Source organism: Rhinichthys klamathensis, unplaced genomic scaffold, assembly GCF_029890125.1.
Source record: "Rhinichthys klamathensis goyatoka isolate OS25496 unplaced genomic scaffold, OSU_Roscu_1.1 h1tg000973l_1, whole genome shotgun sequence".
Lineage (NCBI taxonomy): Eukaryota > Metazoa > Chordata > Actinopteri > Cypriniformes > Leuciscidae > Rhinichthys > Rhinichthys klamathensis.
The window spans coordinates 55269-82328 of record NW_026607285.1 but is presented as its reverse complement, the minus strand read 5'-3'; the positions used below and the strand labels follow the sequence as shown (position 1 = coordinate 82328).

At 40.2% G+C, this 27060-nt stretch overlaps 1 protein-coding gene and 2 non-coding genes across 8 annotated transcripts in view; 1 reads left to right on the top strand and 2 right to left on the bottom strand.

Moving 5' to 3' along the window:
• Positions 1-27060, top strand: part of LOC130078743 (nuclear factor 1 B-type-like) — an 86540-nt gene that overhangs the window by 5424 nt on the left and 54056 nt on the right. For 3 of the 6 annotated variants that reach the window (XM_056244397.1, XM_056244396.1, XM_056244394.1), the window contains exon 2: positions 18558-19089. In XM_056244397.1, the coding sequence (XP_056100372.1) occupies positions 18558-19089 (532 nt within the window). Of the gene's footprint in view, positions 1-12749; positions 13126-14446; positions 15017-18070; positions 18214-18557; positions 19090-27060 lie in introns of those variants that run through there. The other 3 variants (XM_056244399.1, XM_056244398.1, XM_056244400.1) reach the window with 3 other exon arrangements.
• trnah-gug (transfer RNA histidin (anticodon GUG)) lies at positions 8396-8467 on the bottom strand. Its single transcript has one exon. It is a non-coding gene; the product is annotated as a tRNA-His (tRNA).
• On the bottom strand, positions 8927-8998 carry trnah-gug (transfer RNA histidin (anticodon GUG)). Its single transcript has one exon. It is a non-coding gene; the product is annotated as a tRNA-His (tRNA).

Below are 27060 nucleotides of genomic sequence, written 5' to 3'. Positions count from 1 at the left end.
CAGATGGTTGGCTGGTTATCGGGCTGAGGTGGAGTGATGGGCTCGGTGGCCCGAGGCGGAACCAGGGGATTCCCTTGCCAAGGCGGAGCTGGAGACTGGAAGACCCAAGGCGGATCTGAGTTGCTGGTTGAAGTCAACTGAGGAAGAGCCAAGAGACAGAAGGGAACCAGCGGAGGCAGGGCTGAGGAACTGGCTGTCTTGAGTAGAGGTGATGGGAGAGGGAGGCTGAGTGCGACCATCAGAGCCGCAGGAGACTCGGAGCTGGGCGGGACTAGCAGATACGCAGGAGACTTGGAGCTGGGCGGGGCCATCAGAGACACAGGAGACTCGGAGCTGGGCGGGACTAGCAGATACGCAGGAGACTTGGAGCTGGGCGGGACCATCAGAGACGCAGGAGACTTGGAGCTGGGCGGGACCATCAGAGACACAGGAGACTCGGAGCTGGGCGGGACCAGCAGAGATGCAGGAGACTCGGAGCTGGGCGGGACCAGCAGAGACGCAGGAGACTTGGAGCTGGGCGGGACCAGCAGAGACGCAGGAGACTTGGAGCTGGGCAGGACCATCAGAGACACAGGAGACTCGGAGCTGGGCGGGACCATCAGAGACACAGGAGACTCGGAGCTGGGCGGGACCAGCAGAGACGCAGGAGACTTGGAGCTGGGCTGGACCAGCAGAGACGCAGGAGACTTGGAGCTGGGCTGGACCAGCAGAGACGCAGGAGACTTGGAGCTGGGCTGGACCATCAGAGACGCAGGAGACTTGGAGCTGGGCTGGACCATCAGAGACACAGGAGACTCGGAGCTGGGCGGGACCAACAGAGACGCAAGAGACTTGGAGCTGGGCTGGACCATCAGAGACACAGGAGACTCGGAGCTGGGCGGGACCAACAGAGACGCAGGAGACTTGGAGCTGGACGGGACCAGCAGAGACGCAGGAGACTTGGAGCTGGGCGGGACCAGTGGAGACTCAGGACACTTGGAGCTGGGCAGGACCAGCAGAAACGCAGGAGACCCGAGTTACTGAATAATATACCGTATCCAAGTTACTGGTTGGAGACAACTGAGAAGGAGCCGAGGGACTGAAGGGAACCAGGGAGGGCCTCAGTCCTCCAGCCCCCTGGCTCCACCTTGGTCGCTCTTCACCGCGGCTCCGCCTAGGACAAGGAACTGGCTGTCTTGAGTAGGGTTGGGCATCGAGAACCGGTTCTATTTTAGAACCGGATTAAAAATTCCAAAAAACGGGGATTCAATAAGACACATTTTGATTCCTCTTATCAATTGCTTTGTGTGGAGTTTAATATGACTTTAAATCATTAAAGAGCAAGAAGACCCGCGCGCTGTTTTCTTTGCCTCACACACACCCAAAGCACGCACAGGAGAATGTGATTTTAATGTTATTTTAAATCATTCAAGCACAAGAAGACCCTCACACTGTTTTCTGTGCTGCACACACATCCAAAGCGCGTGCACAGAAAAGTGATTGTAATGTGATTTTAAAAAAAATTTAAGTAGAAAAAAAAATCACAGTCTTCCAGGGGACAGCCATCTTGAGATGAGATCATGAGAGAGAGACCAGTAGGTCTTTGGGGTAGAGAGGAACTGCTAATGGATCCATTAAATCTTCTCTAGGTCAGTTATTCTGTTACGGTTAGTGATGGGCACTTTCGAAACACTGCCTCATGAAGCAAATATTTTGTTTCGAATCAGTGGTTCGGAACAAAACTACTAAAGTCACGTGATTTCAGTAAACGAGGCATTATTACATTGCAACTGTTTCAAAATGTTTCAAAATTTCAATGGTTCATTGCTGGGGGGTGATCTCTGTGAAACCATGAATAATACGGATTTACTGAGATCAGCCCCCAGCGGCGAACCATTAACAGTAAGTGTCTATGGTTTTTACCTGATTTATACATCAGGTTAATCACATTTGGTTTATACATTTGTAGACATTTTAATGAGATGTTTGTATAATTAAAAAGAATAATAGTAGTTAATAGTCTTATTGGCCTGTTTAGAGCCATGCATAGAAAAAAAACCCAAGCCCTGGAAATTGCTAAAAGAACACATATACAGACACTTAATATTTAATGATATTAGATGATTAGTTAATTGCATCTGATAGATTATACTTTCAATCAAATATTTGCAATGGATTTATAAAAACTGTTTTATGCATGTTTGGCCTGAGTTTTTGTTGCATTTAAACTGTTTTGACCAGCAGGCATCACCAGCGTGTGGTGTTTAGAATGCTTTGAAACAGTGAATCATTTTGCAAAGCAATTGGTTCAATTCATTAGAAGCTTTGAAAAGATTTGTTTCTCCCATCACTATAAGGTATGCAAGCACAGAGAGAGCAGAGGCTTGGGTCCAAGGCAGAAATCTTAATCTTAATCAAAACTAAACTTCTACAATAATATAAAGCAAAGATCTCAAGAAGAACACTAATATAGAGCACCATTAAAATAGACAATAACCGACAAGTAACTGAACTCAACAGGAGGTATAAATAGAGAATGTCTTATTATTGGGAGATACAAGGGTTCGTGGCTCTACCATTAGAGAAGCATAACAGCTTACTTGGATCATGTGTGCCTTGATAACCAAACACATTACAGCCTTGACGTATTTGGATTTCATTCAGAGTTGTGCGATAGTTGATCCCATAGAAATGAATGATACCTGTCGCACAATTATCCGTGAGTTCCCTTATAAAACAGCATTTCTTTTTTCGGTGTAAACTCTTAAAATAGATCAATCTAAAATGAATGTTTAAGAGCTGTTGAAGATTAGCAGAAGGGCTGTCGATTCATTAAACGATAAGCCGTTTTCCCACAAAAGCAGTTAATTCAGCGTAGTAAAGCCTCTCCTCCATTGACATCCATTAAAAAAATGGCCTCTGGTCTCCTTTCCTGCGTACCACATCGTTGGCAGGCGTTACACGCTTTTTTGTGCTAACCTTGTTGGTTTGCCTTTAATTGGCGTTGGTATAAATACAGGACTCACATTTGAAACTAAAAATGTAAAATTTAATCGTTTTGGACGTTCATTTATACGACAACAGCGTTTTGGGTGCCTGAAATCGATAACTTTTGCAAACGGTTTTCAAAGTGCAAGTTTTTGAAAACGGTCTCCGTGTAAAAAACAAAAACATGAATCTCTGAAAATGATGACATATTACATGTGCATATTACATGTTCAATCTATAGGGTTTCATCGCCATCTAATGTCCTGGCAGCAGAATACAGCATTTTTAGTCATTTTTGCAGATTCATCTGAATGAGGATCGATTTGACAATGGTTTAAAGGGTTATTCACCCAAAAATGAAAATGCTGTCAGTAATTACTCACCCTCATGTTGTTCCAGCCCCGTAAAACACTCGTTCATCTTCGGAAAACAAATTAAGATATTTTTGATTAAATCTGAGAGCTGGATCACTCCTCCATAGGCTTCTTAAGGGATCGAAACTGGCCGGCCCAAAAGTTATGAAAGACATCGTTTAAATAGTCCGAGTGACTACAGTGGCTCAACCATAAGTTTATCAAGCGACGAGAATACTTTTTGTGCGCAAAAAAACAAACAAAAATAACAACTTTATTCAACTAATCATTTCCTTCTCTGTGGGCCGTGATATTTCACGTAGTGATATTGCGCAAAGCTTCTAGGTTGCACGTCACACGTAGGCTCACTATTGGCCGACGCTGGTCATGTGTGTGATGCGTGACGTATAACCTAGAAGCTTTGCGTAGTTTCACTACGTGAAATATCACGGCCGAACAGAGAAGGAAATGATTAGTTGAATAAATTCGTTATTTTTGTTTTTTTTTTTCCCACAAAAAGTATTCTCGTCGCTTGATAAACTTAAGATTGAGCCACTGTAGTCACTCGGACTATTTTAAGGATGTCTTTCATAACTTTTGGGCCGGTCAGTTTCGATCCCTCAAGAAGCCTATGGAGGAGTGAACCAGCTCTCAGATTTAATCAAAAATATCTTAATTTGTGTTCCGAAGATGAACGAAAGTCTTACGGGGTTGGAACAACATGAGGGTGAGTAATTATTGACAGAATTTTCATTTTTGGGTGAACTAACCCTTTAACAATGGACGATGGTCTGCACGCAGAAAACTCAAATGAAAAACTTCTCCGTTTTAGGCATATCGTTGTCATGTAAACGTACCCTAAATAAGTGTATTAACAAGGGACAGGTGAACACAATAGGTTAATATGGTAACAAACAGACACCCAATAGGGCACTATTTAAGGGTATAGCCATTTGTAGTGGTGTCCGAAACCATAGTGGACGTTATTGAGTGCACTCATTCAGTCCCACAATGCACCGCAATAACGAGTGTACAAACGATGTACGCTCAATGGCTAGAGAATACCTATAAAGCACTGTGAGGGTTGTGCCGAACGAATTCCTGCATCTCGCAAGAAGATGGCGCCCCCAACTGTATCATCTATAGGCCTACACAAATATGTAGTTTAAAAGTGTAGGGACACTGACTCAATTACATCATTAGCAGTGCTTCATGGGAGTGGGCAGGTGCTAAAAGTTATTTTGGCACAATTTGCTTGTTGTTTGTCTTATTATTGGAGATTTCTTTGCAGCATGGGTAATAGTTTCCCACCAGGACTTCTGCTGTTAAATACGATTACTGACAGGTTCGGCTAAAGCATATTTCATTGATTAACAAACTCATAGCTCACAGGTCTGTCTTTAATGGTTTGTAAGTTATATTTTAGTAAATCAATTTCCTTATGGAGAAAATGAATGGGATTTTTACTTCCGGAACTCGTCTGTTGCCATTGACAATTGCCATCCTGTTGCCTCATGGGATAGTAAAGTGTCTATTGGATGTGCACTTTAGAATCTTGTCAGAAGTAGAAAGTCATCTGGGTATTTTTCACTTACTGTTTTATGAATTCTGTGAATTTGGACATCCTTCTCTTTTTACATACTGTTTTTCTTCTACTATATACTAAGTATGCATATTCAGAATGCAACTAGATGATACCTTTAAGACTGTTAAGAGAAGGAGATCATACTTTCAGTCCTTTGGGAACACTGGGCAAGTGAATATGGTACTCTCACATGTAGAGCATGTACACGTGGAGACTATTTTTAAAAAGCTTTGAAAAGGCTTATATGGGTATGCACTAGCAGTTCACTTATCTTTTAGAGATCAGATGTGGAGCATTTTGAAGAGAATGATCGACCAGGGGTTCTTTAACTGCTACAGCGATGTGTAGCCATGCCTGACAAATATCTGCTTAGGGCAATTAGGAAACAAAAGGCCTCTTTGTTCTAAACGGGGTTTGGGGTGGGGGGTGGGATTGGCGGGGGGGGGGCGGGGGGGGGGGGGGGGGGGGGGGGGGGGTCGAGGGTCGAAGAGGGGACGTTAAGAAAGAAAGAAAGAAGGCTTGAGAGAGGAAAAAGAGAAGCGTCAAGGTATGGGCCAGAACTGCTGCATGGAGGAGTGGTGTATAGATGTAACTTGACCACTTATATTAACTGATCTCAGAGCATAAATTAAGATCATGAATTAAGGTCATCAATAATAAGTGTTTAGTAAAGGCTTTTAAGAGTTTTAAGAGTTTAATGTTAATTCTGTCAGGACCACTATCGTCAAATACGATATCGATAGCATACAGTTTCGATTGGCAGTATGGTTCCGTTCTGGGCGAGAACTCCCTGTGCATCCATGCAGCCTAGCATAGATAAGAGCAGAGAGAGCAGCAATAACCCCCCTTTAGGGTAAACAGAACAGAACCATGTATGCAGATATCATTAATTCGAGATTTTAAAGTAAAGCATAATTCGAGAATTTATTCTGATTCGAGGGGAATCAGAATACCAAATCCTGACTGGCGATAGGAGGAGCTGGGGATGGTGGAGGGTAATTAGCTCCTGAGAAATGCGATAGCTGCTGATAATACTGAAGGAGCTTATGTATACAGTGATAGGCGTCGTATTGCTATAGGTAGACGTGGATCAGCTGAGAGTCGAGCTTGTCTAACGTGACCTGCCAGAACTGACGCTACGCTTGATTTCCGTCAGATCAATTCAATTCAATTAACATTTATTTGTATAGCGCTTTTCACAATAGCGATTGTTTCAAAGCAGCTTTACAGAAAATGCATGTCAACATTACAATTTAGAGTGATCTGTTATCAGAGGTGACTGTGTCCAAGTAATGTATTTCAGCAAGGTTCATATACAAATCACGCAGTTAGCTAACAAGGTATTACATTTAAGGCAGAAACAATGAGCTCATTGAAGTAATAAATTACAAGTTGTCAACATAATGATTTAGAAATTTAGCATCGGTGCATGTTGATTTAGAGTTAAGACCTCGTAGGAGTTGGAGTCATCTACATTGTTCAGGTCTAGATCAGACAGTGTTTTTTTACTTTAGAAAAAGTCACTAATTCATTCAATTCACGCTTGCTTACAAACCTAAATGCCTTTCTGAGACCTGTGGATATATAATGATTATATTATTTATTGTTTATACTGTACCTGCGGCATTTTTCCTAAACTGTTACATGCAGAGTCATGCCAACATAATCTACAAGTATTAAAACTCTAGACAGGGCTACTGTTAATATATATTTTCTCACAAAGAACTGAGGCTTTAAGTATTTTATTTTTATTAATCTTGCTGTAGCTGCTTAACTTCATTTATATGCTTCAGTGCTCAACTATCCAGTGCCAACTGATAATAAAATATTGAAATATGCACAAAGTCATCTTATCTACAGACAGAAGAGTTAAACATTTGAATGTAAATGGACTGTCTTACTGATGCCAACATGATACAACAATAGTCGAGTTTAGTACGTTTACAGTGGACGTTTAATCACCATAATTGTTATGGTAACTGGTCGGATTTTCATCACCTCTACAGAGAATCTAACTTACTATTACTAACTGTACTAACTGTACTATTAAATTTTGATTGTACATCTCTGCTCTAATTTCTTGGAGTACTTATAAAGTACTTGATATTACACATGTCGAAATTATTGGTAGTCCTATCATTCATACTCTTTCACAGACTTTTAATGTGGTGTGATCACAAGCAAACAACTTTAGTCATTATTTTTGAGGCTGTTAGTGGAGGAAACCCTGTTTAGTGAAAATGAAAGATCAAAAATCAGACCGCAAAAGCTTTTATAGTTGTGGCTAATGAAGATGCACATTATTACAGGAACATGTGTTCAGAGACCAGACAAAGGCCTGCAGGGATGCACATTTCATGCGACATAGGTGCATGCTTGTCCTGTCAATCAAGACCCATTGAAGTGAGGAGTGAGACAGATGCACATAGAGAGAGAAAGCAAGTACACAGCAGTTTTGCCTGACTCTTCTGTGGAGGCCTGCTGCTTCTTTCTCAAAGCTGAAGGATTTGCAATGCATGCACGGGTGTGTGTGTGTGAGTGTGAATGGAACGCAATGGTTTTGGCAGGATTCCATGTTTACTATAAGCTTTCTCCTTGTTTATTTGAGTGTGCATCTCGTTGTTGCTCTTGTTCTTGGTTGCTGGTTTGTGGTGGCGAGGAATGGACAGTCTTTCATGGTAACAGGTGCATCAGAGCTCCCTCTGCATGTTTTTGAGTGTGATTTTTTTCTTATATGTAAGTGATATTTCTTTCAAGACAAGGCACAAGGCAAAGAGAAAGGAAACAAGAAAACTAACATTAGATAAAAATGACATTGTAACAAAGGACATGCATGTTTCTTTAAATGCGTCACTACATTTCGGTATAAGTGAACGTGTAAAAGAAAAAAAAGAAATTAAAAAAATAAAAATAATTAACTAACAATACTTCGATTGGTTTGGGTAATTATTTATTCATTTTCACAGCATTTCTACTGAATAACATTATCCGGCCCTTTTAGTGTCTGCCATCTCAGTAACAGTCAGGAATAGCTGTGTCTAGAATTACTACAGGTGCAGTAGTCTCACACGAACACGGTAAGGTAATAATCAGTCTTCATCTCTGCCAAGTTTTCCTTGATCCATTTGTAGGCAGTGGTTACATAGTCGTTTGCTGCCCTCTGGTGCTTAAATCATCGGGTGCGTACAGATTAAAACTGCACTTATTAAAACATATAGGGCAAGCAGATGTTGGTTATGCTTTTATGGTCCACTTTGCCATCACTGTGAAATGAAAAAATATATATTATTTTGAGATACAAGAATGGACACGAATTATTTTAAATAAATAAATGTTAGAATGTTACCAAGTCGAAGACAGTCGGCTACATGGTAGGCTGCCAGGTTATATAATGTCACATTTTAGCTGATTTACATATATTTTTATTTAGGGTTTTCATGAGCACATAATGATGTTGTCTCTCAAAAGAACAGCCTGATGAGTAAATATTTGCCGTGACCCGGATTCGAACCGGGGTTGCTGCGGCCACAACGCAGAGTACTAACCACTATACGATCACGGCACAGTTCTGGTACGCCACTTGGCCGACAGTTCACTACTGCATCCCTGTGGGCTGAATGGAAACTGCGCTGTATACACACTTCCCAATATAACTTCTATGACTTGGTTACCTAAATCGTTATCGCTCTCTCCTGCCTTCGACAAACGAGGTTATTTGCAAATTGTAAAATCGACAAAGAGCAAATATTTTATTCTGTTTACGTTTTTATATAACCAAAAACAATAACCAGCATTTTTAGTGCTGTTTAAAAGTTCCTACAATTTCTTTTCAGTGAAGGTTATCCAGGTTAATGTAGGCTAAGTAGGCTGTCAGTTTGAGTGTAGGCTATAGATAGACCGACAATCGCAATGTTCTCTAACAATATGTTACCAGCCAGTTATAGGCCAACCGTACACGTTGCGGCTTTTGCTATCACTATAAATCACGTACAAGTGTAAAAGACACTGTTTTATTTAAGCCTGCCGTGACCCGGATTCGAACCGGGGTTGCTGCGGCCACAACGCAGAGTACTAACCACTATACGATCACGGCGAGCTATGACAGCGGTAGAAATTATGCAATGAACAGTCATACTAGACTAAGTTTTACGATTACGATGAAACCCTATAAAAACAGAACAAGGATATTGTTATTAATACAGTATTAATGTTAGGATATCTCCGAACAAATATGTCGCTATGAGACGTCATTACATAGCCTCCTAGGCTATGTCAAAATGTGCGGACTTTAGGCCTACTTAATGTTTCACGTCTGGCTGTGATGTTGGCACTCTGTGATATTGTTTTTAAAATAGGCTATAAAACCGCAAAAATAAAGCGAATAAATTGTCAAACCAGCTGTTACAAGGTAAGAGTTACAGGTTTATACGCCATTATAAGGAGACAAAGTGTTTTTTGGAACAAGTGAATGAATTGAACTTGAACAGAGCAGAGCGAGGTCACTGGCGCGTGCTCCTGTGTGAGTTTCACAGCTCCTGCATTCTTATGTTCGAGGAGGATTCAGTCTACAGACGTTATTTTGTACATTATGAAAATGCGTCTTGAGAAAGTGTTCATCTAATAGCCTACAATAATTTGTTTCACATCACCCCGCTTGCAATCTAGGCCCGCTGATACAAATATGGCGTTGTGGCGCAATATGAATTTAAGCGTTCCGACATAGGCTAATTATAATCCTATTTATAGGCTATCTGTCCACTTAAAAGCAAAGACACTAAAAGAAGACAGTAAATAGGCTACCAATAGCAGAATATTCGACAAACGCTTTACCTGGTTTGCAATTTTGCACCGAGCCAAAAATGATGATGTTGAATTTAGCACTGCAGAGAGCTTGGTCGATACATGTAAAATATTAAATGAAATTATATCCTGAATTTGAATGGTCATCAATTGTTCTCAAAATAAGTTTTTTTTTCTCACACATATTTCTCATTCCACACAATAATCTTGTTAAAATTAAAGTTACATTATTCACCTGGAGAGGAGCCTGAGCAAATATGAAAATTAGTTAGCCTAATTTCATGTTCATAAGCCTATAGGCTAGGCCTACTCCTGTGAATCTGACTTGAGAAGTATATCACAAAATTGATAAAATAATGGAAAACATAATATAGTTTTATAAATACAAATTAGAGCAGTTTTTAATTGCTCAGTGAAACCCAGGTGTAATTCTTTAACACAAAACCAACATCCAAACCCATCATGACACTTTATCCTTGGTTAGAGGTAGGCTATTAAAAAAATAAATAGGCTAATAATAATAATAATAATAAATCAATAAATAAATGTGCATTGTGTTTTTCATTCTTATAAAAAGAGAAACACTACCTGCCCTACCAGACTACCATGTGCCTTTACTGAAAATATCATTGATATAAAAAATAATTTTTAAAAAAATTAATTATTGATTAACATAGACAATTTAAATTCTGGCTCAAAACAAATCGAAGTACTAGAATAAATGTGTCATTCATTAATATTATTATACATTTAGAAAACCTGCTAATTCATGGGAAAGAAGCTCTTATAGGCTTTGTCTCGGAGTGAAATGCTAAAATGGAAATCATATGGGCTATTAGGCTATAGTTACCTTACAATAAAAAAATTACCTTTGCAACATATCTTGCAACTATGAAGTAAAAAAGCGGACATATGGGATCATGGAATCATATGGGTCATCTTCAAGCCGTTATTAGACGGTCGTGTGTCTCTTTGCTACCCGGTAGATATGGTCGACTTAAAAAAGGGTGGTGCCGTTTATTCAAAAGCAGCAGGTCATCGTTTTGCATTAAATGCATACATTTCGCCACTTAACCGTTTACCAGTTTTAAAAATCTATTTGCACGTTAAAGCAACGATATTTTTAAAACAAGAAATATAATCGATGTAGCATAAGTAATAACCAAATAATATTCACTCGTAGGACTTGAATGCCTACTACTGAAAAGCAATATATAACTTTCCTAACCCGTGAAAACATGAAAACACGTTTTTAATCGAAAGGAACGGAATCTTTTTGATATTTTCTGGAGACATTAGAAACGAAATATCGCCTTGTTACAGCAACCCTGATGCGCCAGCTATACACAACGTAGCCTAAGTAAATCGATAATTAATGACTAGAAAAGTTTGGCTTTGAGCGTCTAGAGTCGAGAGAATAGAATAGCCTATCTGTAGCCTACATGAAATGTAGTGAACTTACGGAGGCAGTATCGAGGCTCGCTGCGCGCACACGGCACAGGCTATCCAAACTCATGAAACTTGACAGGCAAAAGTGAACAGATCTCTAAAATCTTCAGGACACCGATATTTCTACATGTTAATAATGATTCCCTGTCCTCCACTCGCCACTGAAATTGCCAAAGTTTACGTCTAAGAATTTGGAGCCCTTTCGCTTCGTTTCGTATCACACTCCACCTACTCGATATAATGCTCCAACAAGCCCTTGTGTTTGTTGTTTCAAACACAGGGCTTGTTTGTTTGTCTTTACAAGTGTGACAGCGCATAGAATAAACGATTCATTCTATATAAGTCGTTTATCTTGACAGATACATTTAGTTAGCCACGAGTGCAGTCACAACCAAAACGAACTTTTCTACGTGACAACTTATGTCGTGCAGAGCAAAGATGACAATCCAGGCTATAAAACGAAAACTGTAGGTTTGTCTATCGAAAAGATAAATATAGAATGTATGATAGCCTAATGGAATTTATTCTGTAGAAATTATAGAAACAACAGGTAAAAATGTTATTAACAAAATTACGAACGATTAAACAATTTATTTGTCATATTAGACTACATGCAGCGCTTAATGTAGCCTATAAGTGAGGCGTATTTCTGCTTAGCTCGATAGACTTAAATGTACAAATTTTTAACGACCTAAATGAAAGACCAAATTATTTTGTTGAGATCACCACTGAATAGCATGTCTTGCATAGACATGTCTTGTATAGACATGCTATGTCATATATAGAAAGAAAAATAAATAGACAGAATTGCTATTCATTCGGATTCATTGCTGTCTGTTATATGAATAGCCTACACTTTTTTATTTACAGGTGACGTGAATAGGCTAATCATAAACCGTTTTATTACTACTATCTTTTGATTGTGTCTCATTTAATGGCACCGGTAAACGCGCTCAAATTAATACGTGTTTCATCCATGTTGTTGGAGTCGTGTGTGTGTGTGTGTGTGTGTGAGTGCGCGCGCGCGCGCGCGGGGCGCTCTGGTGTTCTGGTCTGGATCAATGCCATCATTGTGCTCTCTAACAGTGGTGACTTTCTCTGCTATATCATTCAAAATCTTAATAATGGTTTAGTAATACAGCCTATAGACAGTATATATTTCTACCGATTTAAAGATTGTTAAGTCATTAAAGTTTAACAATGCTAAACAATGTGGTTTAAGATTATGTCAAAATCGAGCAAACACTGTATGCAGGGGAATAGGTATGAAAATCGTTATTATTAATTTAATTAAAATATAGGCCTAATTTCTTTAAAAAAATAGCTAATTTAGTAGGGATTTATTTGCTTTCATGCCTGTACAAAAGGAAATATTCTTAATCCCCAAGGCCAAAATGCACAGAGGAATTTGACCTATCTTCAGCCACTAGTCTAAATTGCGCTCGGTCTCGCTTTGATTGGACTTGTCCAATGTTAATATGCAAATAGTGACACTGTCTGCCGAGCGGAAGTGAGGGGCCTAGGGCATGGAACGGCGAGCGGAGCTCCACCGGTGCGCCAGCCAATCAGAAACGAGGATGTAATTCCAAATGCGCAGCTACGTTTGGCTGCTGCCAGCGAGCAACAGCGACGACAGACAGAGAAAGTGAAGGCGCAGACCTACCCACTTCCAAATAACTCAGCCTATTCTGGACCGCGTTCAACTCAACCACCAAAAGCTATCCAAAAGACTGACTTGCAGAGGAAGGAAGATAAAAAAAATATCTGAGGTGCTCGCTGACTTGATTTTGCCGCCTGTCTGCCAAGAATTCGCTTCCGGTGTTAATTTTTGTAAGCAGTACAACGTGAAACGAAAAGAGAAAAAAAATAAAAAAAACACAAATTTTTGAACTTGAGACATGTGAGCGTACCGGCTTCAATTTCATCCGGCCTCCAGGAACCCCCTTCAATTCCATGCAATACAGTGCAATGGTACGTTATGATGGAAAACACTGTCTTACTAACATTTGTGAATATTTGTCTCGAGTTGCTGTGTTGCGCGAATGTAACCTCAACAGAGCAATAGCTTTACGTTTCAATATTGAACTGAACAAGACACTTTAAAACTGCAGAAAAAATTATCGTAATGTTGGATTGTTTATGTCATGCATTGGCAGACGTCCTATATGGGTCATATTGTGTCAGAAGTCGAGTTTGTGCCTCTTGGCATGCATCCTGTGTTAGCTCAAACTCTCCCCTATTGAATAGCCGTGCGCTTCTGGCACGGAGCAGCGGCGTGAATACCTGGACAAGCCGTGTTGATATTTACTCTCACTGTCATTTAAATGCTTGTCTGGGGCTGTTTTACGTAGCGAGACTTGCATTGATACTCTTTCACTCTGTAACTTTGTTATTTGATACTTTAAAACATTATGCACACGTAGATGTTTTTTCGATACATCGATTCATTGTTTTACCATGAACATTGGACTTTGTTGCGTTGCGCTTTTGTTGCGGTCTATTGTAGTTGCATCTTAGTAGGCTAATGGACTCGGTGTCCTTCATAAAGTCTTTGTTGAGCCTTGTGGACGTATGAGTTGGACGGAGGGGGTGGGCTTTGACTTCGACACAAGATGCCGTCATGCCGATGTAACGCGAAGGGAATCATTAGGCTATCTGTCCAACAGACTGGCCCTGTGCTCTTCTCTCACTGGGATACGTGATAGAACCGTATGCAGTAGCATACTGCTGTTGATTTCTCTCTTTTCTCGCAAAATTTAAACCGTTGTCATGTTGGTGACTGCTCTTTTAAAAAGCACAGAAATAAACGAATTAATTTATTCAGTTTGGAGTTATTTTGCATAATAAACGCTGCAGGCCCACACTTACATTTGCGTCATTAGCTAATAAATCGTGCTTTTCCAAGCATATGATATAACACTAAAGCCTTTATGTTTTATAAATAGGCTAATGCCATATCTCAGTATTGGTTTGTAATAGCTGATAGTGAAAGTAAACTTAACCAACGAAAGTCTAGACAAAGTAGGCTAGTCAAAATTTCTTTATATCCCCTGATATGATTTGATCATAAGCATCATATTTTGGTTTTTATTAAGACGACGCCTGTATCAATCAAAGTCATGAATTGTTTTCATTTGCGATAGAAGAAATCAGCAAAAATCTTTACTAGGCTATATTGGGCTCGCTTCATCGTGTTTCATAGTTTTACATGCCTTCCCAAAGTCCTCACCACAAAAAAATGACATTTGGATAAAAAGTAGGAAATTGCTTAAATCTTTGTCAATGTCACGGAGGTGCATTCGAGGTGGGCTGGATATATGGGATATGCGCTTGCTGGAAGAGGAGGAGTATGACTGTGTAATTAAAGGCGAAAAAAAAAATCTTCAGACTGATTTGTTAGGCTCCAGCAGACTAGAGGGTGTTACCGGCCCATATTATATCAAGTTTGAAAAGCAAACACATGATCAGAAATTAGGCGCCTTCAAGTTTTCTTATTGCACGTGCGATAGGCTATATTATTCAAGATTCCTATTTGAAACTCGACTCTCAGATTCCTTAGCTTTATACTCAGCGGTGGGTTCACCTCACGCGCTGTGGATGCGTCTAGATTCACTCCGTTTACAATCTTTTGTGCTCTTAAATAGACGCCGGGATCGGTTAAATGCAAAGTGTGGAATCTCCAGTTGTTCTCTGTTGCCGGATAAGAGCGTGTTTTTTTGAATGAGGATATCAGGTCTTACTCAAACGTGCACGGAGCAGCACGGGCTCTGAAGAATGAAGCGATAATATCAATCATCTGATACCCTTCAGGACTTTGATAACCGCGCGATCTACGATGTATTCGCCGATTTGTCTCACACAGGTATATTTTATATTTGTTTGAATTATCACTGAGTAGGCTTGGCAATTCTTTACTTGTTTGTGTACATTATTCACTGCATGTGCTTTGGTTCATTTAAAAATTGCTGCAGTTATGCTATTACGCATTTATTGTAGCCTACACTTCCCTCTTGTCTTTTTAAAGTTCAATATCGTATTTGAACAACTTCTTCGACGTCGTGTCTTACAAAAGGCACGTGAGAAAATCGGTTCATTTAAACTTAACTGCAACCTTTAAAATCACTCAAGAAAATAAATATTCAAATTAGAAGGACGAAGTCGTTTTTAAATTCATCAAATAACCTTTTATTCTCTAGTTCTTTAGAAAACCATCTATGTACTGGTAGGCTACTTTAAGGTACCCAAAACCAAATACCTTATTCTGACAAACCATATATGGCTAGTAACTTTTTTAATGTTCAAAGAAATATGACCAACTCAAGGACTGTGTAGAGAGATATAGCCTAATGGTTCTTAATAAGTTGTTTCTTTGAAGATACATTGAATAACCTTTTTTTTAAAAAAGCCTTTAAACCTTTTCGATTTTAATTTTAAAGCGTTTTTTAAGGAGTTCGGACTTCTAAAAATCCGACGGACATCTAACTCGATGTATAGATATAGCCTATGTGATAGAATGTAGCCTACTCAATCACATGGGCGAAGATGTGTATTCCTAATCAATGAACAGATCAGTGTTTACTTAAATCTAATTTTATGGCGTCTGTAAATGTATTTTGCTTTAAAATCTGATTAAACAAGGCAACATTTATGAGGTTAACAACAGGGAGAAGTTCATCTTCATCTCTTTGCTGTTTCAAGCGCGAGGCAGTGACTTTGAGTTCCCTTTTTGAGAGCTCACCGTTTTATCCTCACCTTTCTTTAAAGAAACTTGCTTTAGTTTGTACTTGGAGCTTCTCTCACAGAGTGAATTAAGATGAAAACAATGATAAGGTTGATTCAGCGGTTGGACAGAGTCCGCCGGCTTTGGCTGACACAATTTTACTGTTTATATTTTCCTTGGCATCAGAGAGTGATTGACTGAGATATGGTGAGTACAAGAGGACCTCGAGCCTGCGCAGCCAACAACCTCGTGCTACACTTTGAACTATTAAAAATAGAAATTCGTGTGATTTTATTTTTGGTTCAAGGACATTCCTTAACATTGTGATATGAAATAAATTTGCATAACAGCTGCTATGACAACAGATCAAAATCATGTTTTTTTTTTACATTACATTTATATTTATTTTAATTTTATATTGTAGGGATACAACAATGTGTGATCTTGCAAGGCCTTAGACATATATTTAAATTCATTATGGCAAGAATCACCTTCTTTGTGGTCAATAGGTTCATTAAATTTATAGCAGAAAAAAAAAATATTTGATAGAAATCCTTTTTGTATACTATCAGTATAGTAATTTCGATATTAATGCATACTTTGTGGAGTGGAGTTGTGGACATTATACATTATAGGTTGCATGTAGTTGTGACTAAAGAAAAAATATATGAAGCTATAGCTATAATCTAAAAATTATTAAATCATCTATCATCTGATGTGATTTTTTTTATGAGTTTTTTATACAAAGTTTTTATACATTCCAGGACTACACCGCATAGTGCGAAAACTCACACTCTTTTGTGAGTTATATATTTCTAGTGCAACATTGTCGGATGAAGGATTGCACACGCATTCCTAAGTTGTGTAGTTTGTATGGTATTTATACAGTGCTGGAGTGTGGGCTGTGTGTGGGGGGCTGTCACAGAAATATAGGCAGCAGTGGTGCGCTGGTTGTGGTTTCCTAAAGAGCTGCCGCCCGCCTGCACACAGAACAATATGTGGTTTAACTCTTCTCCGATCATTTCGCTGCAGTCCTTGTTCATTTTTCAATGTGGCGGTGAAAAAAATTGCGTAGAAGTTTGCAGAGTCAGTGTGTGTGTGTATAAGATGGTCTTTTTCATTGTGTTAAGATTCTCGCACTCTTGCTTTCATTGTCTTTTTACTTTTTATTTTCATAAACCTCATCCATTGCTAAGAATCTGCAGTGCTTATTGATCTTTTGACTAAAAAAGAACTATAATTATATTTTGTTGAACTGAAAAATTATAAAGGGAAGCTTCAGATAGTGGTAGTGTTTGTCTTTTAGTGTATAGTGTGACACATTCTCCTGCTGTTCTATTTTATGTTTTAAAACATAATTGAATTTGCTTGACAATATTGAATCAATTTCACTTGCTGAGGTGATGAGATTATATGCGTGGGGAAAAATGTCACTCAGAGGTCTGTAAAATTGGCAACTGAGTTTACTCAGTTTAAGTTTGTAGTGTAAAGCTACATAGCAAGTTGAGGCATATGAAGACAAAAAAAAAAAAAAAGCCTTGCGCTCAATAAGACAAGTGTGAATTAGCCGTGCCGCTTATTTGAGGAGTCAGGGCGCTTTAGTTTTGGTTTGGCATTTTAATGCCACCCTTACCAAACAGCTCTGAGGCCCAAAGAATGTGGCTATTGTGCCAAGATGTCATTTTCATTGTCCATCTAGATTTGATTTTTGGAGGGCCTTGGAATAATTGCGGTACATTAATGCTAACAAATTAAGTGATTCCCTCCTCCTCATAGTCAAGAGTAAAAGCTCAAGGTGTAAAATGTATTCCCCCCCCCCGTTTTTACTTCACTATTCCATGTTTAGTTAAAAGCCTTACCTAGTACTTCTGGCCTTGGGAAGGTTTACACTGTCATTTTAGACAAGACATGTCCCCATTTGTCTTGCTTTCTTTGCAAGTGTGGTTGATAATCATGCCCTCAGCTGTCCTTGTCCAAGGCATTTAGAGACTATCTTTTGAGTTTTCCAGGATTCCGTGAGGTTCTGTGGGTCTCTGTGGTAAGGGCTGTTTCAGGAATGCAGGGCGCTTTGATAAGAGATCTGGAAGTATGGGGGGTGCTTGCTCTCTTGTGCCAACACACGGACTGGTGCTTTGAGCGTTGCTGGAGACGGAGAGCGAGCGAGCGAGAGAAGGGGGGTAGAGAGAGAGAGAGAAGGGGAGTGAGAGATTGGTGATTCTGGAACTGTCGGCTCTTCACTGGCACGGCGCGGGCAGACGCGGTAAACAGTGGCATCCTTTTTCTGCGTGCCTCCGACACCTGCAGGCAGGCCAACGCTGCCTGCAGTCACAGTGGAAATGGTAGATGAATGTTTCATGCTGATGCTTTAAAATCTCATTTTAAACAACTTTAGTGCTTCTCTAAAAGCAGGAAACCGAAGACTAGAGTTGTTAGAAAACTATATTTGCAACTGATATTTGTAACTGTAACTCTGTAATGCTTTGTAATGTAATGCTTTTCTGGACCATTAAATAGTCATTTGTATAACTTTATCTACTCTTGCATCTTATAAATTTTCTAAACCGCCTTTTTTTTTTTTTTTGGCTGCACGGGCTCTTGGCTAATTCAGACAAGAACCCATGCCAAAAGGTCACTTCTGCTCCTGCTCAATTTGTCTCCTTTTCCCCTCTCTCTCTTCTCTCAGGATGAGTTTCATCCCTTCATCGAGGCGCTGCTCCCTCATGTCCGTGCCATAGCCTACACCTGGTTCAACCTGCAGGCACGAAAGCGCAAGTACTTTAAGAAGCATGAAAAGCGGATGTCCAAGGATGAGGAACGGGCTGTGAAAGACGAGCTTCTCAGCGAGAAGCCTGAAATCAAGCAGAAGTGGGCATCTCGTCTCCTGGCCAAGCTGCGCAAGGACATCCGGCAGGAGTACCGGGAGGACTTTGTGCTCAGCGTAACGGGCAAGAAGCACCCGTGCTGTGTTCTCTCCAACCCCGACCAGAAGGGCAAGATCCGCCGAATCGACTGCCTGAGGCAGGCTGATAAAGTGTGGCGGCTGGACCTGGTGATGGTCATCCTGTTCAAAGGTATTCCGCTGGAGAGCACAGATGGGGAGCGTCTGGTCAAGTCCCCGCACTGCACCAACCCGGGACTCTGCGTCCAGCCCCACCACATCACTGTCTCTGTGAAAGAGCTGGACTTGTTTCTGGCATACTATGTCCAGGACCAAGGTAAGTGTGAGGGAAGGTTGGGAGATAACATTTCTAGACTTGATTTAAGTGTGCTACTTTAACTCGCAGGTATAAAATGAATGTAATTTCCAATTGTTATGGATATAAGAGTAAGGGCATTCATTTCTTGTTTTACACGCAAAAAGTTTCAAACTGATCTATTTTGGTACATTTAAGTAGTATTAAAATGATTTGTATTTTTGTAAAAAAATGTTTTTACATTTTACAGATTAGTTGCATACAAAAAAAGAGAATGAGTGACAAAAGTGTGTTGCTTGCGCTGGAATCGCATGCATTTGTAAAAATGAGCTAGATACAGATATTTCAGCAGAATTCTCAAGCAGCACTTTTTTTTTTACGATGAGGTCAGTATCAGAATACAATTCAAAATTTACATCAGAAAATCAAAAAAAGTATAAAGACATACAAATACACATTATATCATTATATAAATACGTGCAAAATATGTGTTACATAATGAGAATTTTTGCAAATGGCACAATTACACAGGACTATTCTATTAGAATTCTATTTTGTATTTTTAAAATTTCTCCCCTTATTTGTTATTAATGACTAGATAGGGTCTGGTAATTTTCAGTTATTTTTAGTTATTTGTGCATTTTTTTTTAGTAAAGTTAAGGAAAAAGGTCTAAACTTCTCTGCACACTTACATGCACCTTCACATTTATTCATTTAACATGTACTTTGATCAAAAATGACTTAGAAAACAACATAAACTATTCCTTTTATTTCCGTTTTAAGTTTTCTGTTTGAAAAGTATAAATTTGGACATTATCCATATTTTCCAGGGGGCAACAATTCAGGTTATGAATAAGAATCACTACACGACAAAAATAATTTTATAGAAGTGTTGCTTTTGTGAGTATGTAAATGTTTTCATTAACGTCAGGCATGGCACCTCCATTTTGTGAAACTGAAGTGCCAGGGTAAGCAGAAGGCAGAGCGGAGGGACAATAATGGTTGCCACTGGCACCATGGTTGGCATCAGACTCTCTTTTGTGTCTTTGTAAGATGGCGTGCATTCGCCTGTTGGCACTCACACGGCAGCCTAAATCTCTCGTATACCTCTCTGAATTGACCTTGGTCTCCACTCTTATTTACAAATAACATATGAAATAATTTGTATATAAATTCTAACAGTAATTTTTTGTATTTTCAAAATATTTTAATGTCTGCGTAGCATAATCGCAGTGGCTGACTCATGTTATAAATGTTATTCACTAAAGATATTTCTGACCTTTATATAATCAAAAAAAAAAAAAAAAAGACGAGTATGGAAGAAAGTACTGTCACCAAATGAATATTGGGTTCTCTGTTAAGGGCTTACCGTGGCAGTGCGGAGTGTTTTGCCTTTAGTATCCAGTGCCCATCTCTAGACAATGCCCTCACATTATGCCAGTGCACCCAGGGCGGCCATTTTGTTAGCGTTGTGCCAGGAGAGTGGTAGGAAGAGTGCCAGTGACTGAGGATGGCCATTGATATCAAACCCTCTTTGTCTGCTTACTGCATGCCTTTGATTCGTTAATTGGCATCCGCAATGCAGTAGGCATGGAGGAAAGTTTCCTGAAAGCGGTGGAATGGGAGTTATTCACTTCCAGCTAAATAAAACCAAATGTAAAGCAAAAGGGAATCTTTACTCGCATCATAAGGAAATTGTGGTTGTGGTCTGTCGCTGTGAATTAAAAAGGTAAATCGTGTTCAGTGCTCAGCTGATTTTAACGTCCATATGCCAGCAAAGGGTCCTTTGTAAGGTGACTGGAAGCCATTACTGCTTTTGTTCTATTTATTTCATAGAAATTTTACTTTTAATACTCACAGTATTATTGTAAGTATTTTCACACTCCAACACAACTAGTGTTGTGTGTGCACTCTTTGTATTTCATCTCATGGTCTGGTTTAAATTTAAAGGTGTTTTAATCGCTGTCCGCAGCACCTGGCATCCATAGGGGCATCAAACAGTTTGCCTCGGGTTTCTGGAAGAAGGCTTAGCAGACTCGCCAGTGTTTGCGATAGCACCTTAGTAAATGCCCAGCTGAATCCCCATTGAAAAGGTGGTGAAGAGGACAGGAATGAGAGGCGGCAAGCTTGTTGGTGGGCATCGTGCCATGCCCTGCCTCTGCACTTCACCAAGTCTGGCCATGCCGCCTGTGTCTGTGCGTGCGCTGTTCTGCTTCATTCTCTCGTAAAATGATTATAACATCATCTAGATCACAGTTATTCTGTATGAAAACAATCACATTTCCAGCAAATGAGAAAACAAAAGACAAGATACTTAGATTCTGTTTTGTGTGATTGGCTCATTTCTGTTTTGTAGTCTTTTTTTAAAGTACTTTATACATTTTTCAAATAAATAATTTTTTTGAAGATCTATTTTAATTAGCTGTAATTATCCATGCTTTGAAACTTTTTCAGCTAAAGTTGCTCGGACTGTTAAAGCTGTTGCAACTTTCTGATTCCACATTGGTCTTGTACATGTAAGTCAAGTCTGTACATGTGAAGTGATGCTCATTTCACTTCAGAACTCATAAATCATGACTCAATTGCCACGTCCTCTTTCAGTCAAGGGAAGTATGCTAATAATTTGTATTGTATGGTTGATGACATGTTTCATTAATGTACCTTTGTTTTTTTGTGTGTCTGCTGCATTGTATACTGTGAGGGAAAATGTTGGTATAGGCTTTTTATACTAGAACAGTGACTAAGCAGAAATAGATTTGAAAAGGGACCAGCCGGTTTATATCAAAAAGGCATTTTTCATTTTAACCCAAGATATTTATTTTCCAGCACATTCTGGAATATGTTCACAACCTTTATCTCAGGGTTTACATTATCCTAAACACATGACATAATTTTTCAAATAAACACAAAACCTCAAAAATGCTAGTGTAAATTAAGTGCCGGTTCAAGCCTTTCATAAATATTTACATTTATCTGGCAGTTGGTTTGTTTCAAATATCTAGCTGGCCTTTTGTAAAGCTAAAGAAAACGAATTACCAATTAATAAGACAATTTTACCTAAGTCGTCAAACACCAACAAGAAACTGTCATGTTTTGTGCAGGAACAGCCAGCGTTACTCAACAACTAGAAGGTGTTACACAATCGCAAGAGCTCAACATATCAGTTACAGTTTGAAGGTGTTGCGATTTCCTGCCCAAACTCCCTAGTTTATTTTGGTTCCCTGTGAAGTAGACAGTGTTTTATTGGTCGCTTTTCTGGTGTTGGATGGATTATTTCTCATTTGTTCTAGCATGTTAAAGAGGTCTGTTTTACGACTGCAGGACTTAGCTTTTGCCCCCGTGTCAAGACCTCACCAAAGATGTGGAAGGTGTCATGTGAAGTTTAATTGAGCACAACAAATCTTTGAAAACAAGGTGGCGACCTGTGGCGCGTGGGGGCAGGCCAGGGTGTCGTTTCGGGGGGCACCTGGACCCCCAGCTGACTCATGACCTCTGGATGTCTGGGTCAGCGGAGCGGTTGCCAGCTCCTTCAGAAGAGCTGGTCATTCATCAAACTCCCTCTCTCAACTTGCCAAAACCCCCAACACACACACACACACACTGAGTTCCCTATTGGGCCTTTATTAGCAGTGTGTGTGTGTGCTCTGTAGAGGAGCTGTTTGTGGCTAGTTTTCCAGCTGACTGAGTATACGACAGGGTCAGGACTAGCCAGCGTGACCTAGAGGTCATCACCCCTGTCAGTGACTAAGTACAGCTTGTGGTTTCTCCACTTTCACTTTTTTCTTCCTGTCTGTCTCCTCCTATCTAATTCACACTGTCCCTGATGTCCACATACATGGGAAGTTAGACCAGAAGTATTCTTGAAACCACCGTGTGATTGCTCTTCCTGATTATGGGCACTAGAGAAAACAATGATGGACGGATTGTGTAATTTTATTGTATAAGCGTAAGAGGGATTTTAGGGTAATGGAAAGATGTGAAATAAAGCCGAAATACAGCAGATTAGATACGGGTGTTTGCTGTCGTAATTATGACAGTGGTGCACAGCTGTTCCGTGCTCCGGCGCGGTTAACGATCAGACTACATGCGTAACATGCCCGAGCCCAATCGAACTGTGCCCTGGCCCACCTCTTCCAAGCAGGCCAGGGTCGGCTAAGCGTATGGAGCGATCACATCAGTCAAACGAACCAGACTTTGGGGGTCAAACACGGTCGGTCACAGTTCAGATCGCCTAGTGTGAGTACACCCTTAAATCCATACTTGCTGACTGGTTTAGCAGAAATTATGACAATGGGTAGTTAAATGCGGACATCATGAGAAATATTTTATTAAGAATAAGTAAAAAAAATATTTTACCACATTTTTGTTTTAGTATTGTTTAGTATATAGTTAAGGCCTGTAATTGGCTTGTATTTATGCCACATCTAAAGAGACTGTGAATCCTCTGTATAAACGCACCTTTTATGAATTTAATTGAAAAAAAAAATAATTATCTCACAATTTGACAGTTGAAATTAATCATTAATATAATTAACTGAGACTATTAATTTCTTTCCGATTACCATCCCTATTCTCAACTTTTGTTTTCTATACGAAGCTCTGCATTTCCAAACCCTTGCGATTTTCCTTTATGGGACGGACACATCGTCCTCATTGGCAGCGTTTACTGATGCAATACAAACTCCAGTGTGCTGTATTAATGTGAATTAAAAGGACAGCTGGCTGGGACGAAACACACACAACCCCATTCACAATTTGGGACCATAACAGAAACTTGAAGGAAAACCAATACAGAATTTACAAGTGTATGGAATGCAACAGGGCCACAGCATTTGTTTTTGTTTAGTCATTTATTTATTTATTTATTTATTTGCTAATTGTTTCCAGTGAGCCCTTGTGGCGAAGGCAGTCATGAGTTTGTCCTTTGGAGAGAGACATAAAGTGTTCAGCACATCCACTTGATGGCCCGCAGCTACTGACTCGCTCCCAAAAATCAGTACAGATGGTTCATTTTTCCGCTCCCTCTTTTTCTCTCCCTTGCTCTCGGTTTCTTCTCTGAACCACGCATTTGTTGGTGCTTTGCTTTCAAAAAAGAACTACAACGCACGACTTGGTTTCAGTTGTGGAAATGAAAGGCAATAGCTTCTGTTTGATGTTTTAGTACACTGGTGTACCGCCACATTAAACATAAAGAGGGAAAGAAAAGGAAGGAGGGGGGCGGCGGAGGAGCAGTGAAATGATTTGCCACTACGACTTCAATCTAGACGATAATCTTAGTGGCCTGTGGGTGTTGTGAGTGCTTTTCTGCTGAGTTTCCTCCGATTAAAGAGTCTGATTGACTAAAACACACATTCAAACATTTCTTTGCGTCTCTGTTTATTTTTGCTCGACAACACTCCTTTACTTTAGAACTGAAAGAAATCGGTACTAAAAGGCATATTAAACAGTTTTTATTTTTTAACAGTGCATTTCATAGTATTTAAGCCTCAATTTTATGGTGGCATATATGTAGAGCAGTTTGTGCAGTCTGTTGAATACCAGAGCAGAGATAAAGACAGGCATACGCCAGCCTTATTTAACCTCCACTATCCATTTGGTTTTCTGTGGAGGAACATGATCCCCTTCTGCTCCAAGCAGCCCAATGGTACAAGGCCATCTGATCGCATCCCACTGGATCAGTTTATGATGCAAGCATAACAGGAATGTCACTGGAAAAAGTTCGAATCCACAGCAATACTGCGGACAAATCTGCCGTACAAATCTACAGATGCGTCTGTGATCTCTGAGCTGGAGTGGAGAGTGGGATGAGGTCGCAGTGCATTTGTGCTGAGCATGCAGTGAGGTCTCTGAAGCAGAGGCTGCAGTACTGATTAGTATTCTGCATGGCCCGCGGTGACTAGCTCATGCAAAAGCCATAACCTATCGAACACATTCCCTTAGTCTAATCCATTTAGAGCTCCCTCCAGCTCTCTGGCCTCCCTTATTGATCCCCCCACCCCCCACCCCTGTCCTCAGTCTCTCCTCTTAGCCCACTGTTGGTTCAATTCAGTGGTGTACTGTTACTCCACATGCTGCCGCAAAGGAAATCTCCCCCACCCTTTCATTTGTTCTCTCTCCCTCTCTACTTTCTGTCGTGCTGTCTTACATTCTGCACTTTGTTTCTCTTCTACCTTGTTGCCTGTTGATTCTTTCTTTCTTTCTTCGAAAAATATCTTCGAGAAAGAATATATTTTTTGTTCTTTCTTGTTTTCTTGCTTGTGAAGAAGAAAAGTTCTCAGGAAAAAAAACTCAAGAAGAAATCTTGAATTATTTTCTTTTAGTTTTTACTTGTTCTTGAGTTCTTTGCATTCTTTCTTTTCTTGCTTTTTATTTATTTATTTTGCTGTTCATTGCTTTTACACCACACAATTTCCCTCTAAGGTGCCGCATTCTAGATTTTATAAACAGGCCTCATGAGTTTATGTATGTGTTGGAGAGTGTGTTTGTGTATGCTATCTCCGGGACTCTTTGTTGACTGAATACCCTCAGGCTCAAGCACACTACAACCTCCCTCGCCTTCTTTCACACACTGTAATGTGTACATAAATGTTTGTAGTTATGAGGAGTGTGGATGGGTCTGTGCTGCAGTGTGGGTGCTGCTTCACCCCGTGTTTGAGTGGGTGTCTGAGTGTGTGGTCGGGAGAAGGGATATTCCCTTTGGAATGTTGTATCAAAAGTGGTGGAAGCTCAGCCTATCACAAATGTGGACTTAAATGCCAGAGTCTACTATCATGAAAAAATGGGAAAGTATGTTGGAAAATGAACTCTCTTTTCAGGGGTCACAGACTTTCCTGCTTTGCCTCTTGGCTTTTTGTTTTTTTCTAAAGACTTATCTTGTTACTCAAAGCCGCTTCCACACAACCTCACATCAGTGGTGTAGACGGAGGCTTTGTGAGAACCCATAATGCATTGGTGATCCCTGGGGCCCTCTTAAAAGAGGACCAGCACCGACCTCTCCTTCCCTCAAAATGAAGAAGGATGGCTTCATCCTCCCTTACAGTATCTCACTGTATGGGGTGTCTGGGTCTTTCCCCCCAGACTGGACCAGCACCACCCCATAATGGCCTCTTCTTCTCTATGCCATCAAGCAAACGTTCTAATCATGCATCTATGTCAATGGAGATCATCCAGAAAGAAGCAGACAAAAGGGAAAGACAGAGGGGGCTTGGGGTTAAGGTAGCTGAGAAACCCATATTGAGACCTGGGGAGCTGAAGAGGGCACAAGACAGACGTGGAGAGAGAGAGTCTGGATTCCTCCGTGGTGGGACAGTCAGTGTCTTTCACATCTCTATGCTGATGGGCGTCCTTCATTAGGGGGACAGGCCCGATGAATAGCTGGCAGAGAAGGCCAGAGACAATCGAGGAGGTTGCCATGGGAGACAGTGACTTCTCCCCCCTCGGCCCACAGTTAAAGTCTTTTCATGGCAGACAGGATTCAGAGTGATGGCCGTCTCTTCTTTTGTGCTGTCTGCTACAGTACCTCCCGTTGCTGAGACAGACAACCCAGAGGTAACAGTGTGGAAGGGTTGGGAAGCAACAATGGGGTCAAGTCTGTCAAAAAGATGACCCCCAAGACGTAAAACACATTATGAATGACTTTGTATGGGGTTAAAAGTTTCTGCAGAAGCATCATCTATAGTGCAACGTGTCACACGCTCTTTATCTGCCCTAACTTTTCCTTTAAGACATTTTGTCTAGTCTTAGCACTGATTGGTTGCTTAGAGGAAACTGCTTCTTTATCAAAGCCTATCAGTCACGCCTACCTTTAGAATTACTTTACTATTCAATGAAGCAGACAATTGTAACCAGAATGGTGATAAACAGGTAAACAAAACTGCATATACTTACTTTGAAGAAGAGACACAAGCTATCAAGCTATATCTAGAGTCTAGAGCAACACCTTACCAACCCCACCCCCACCACCACCACACACAGAAGACCTTAGAAGGTGCA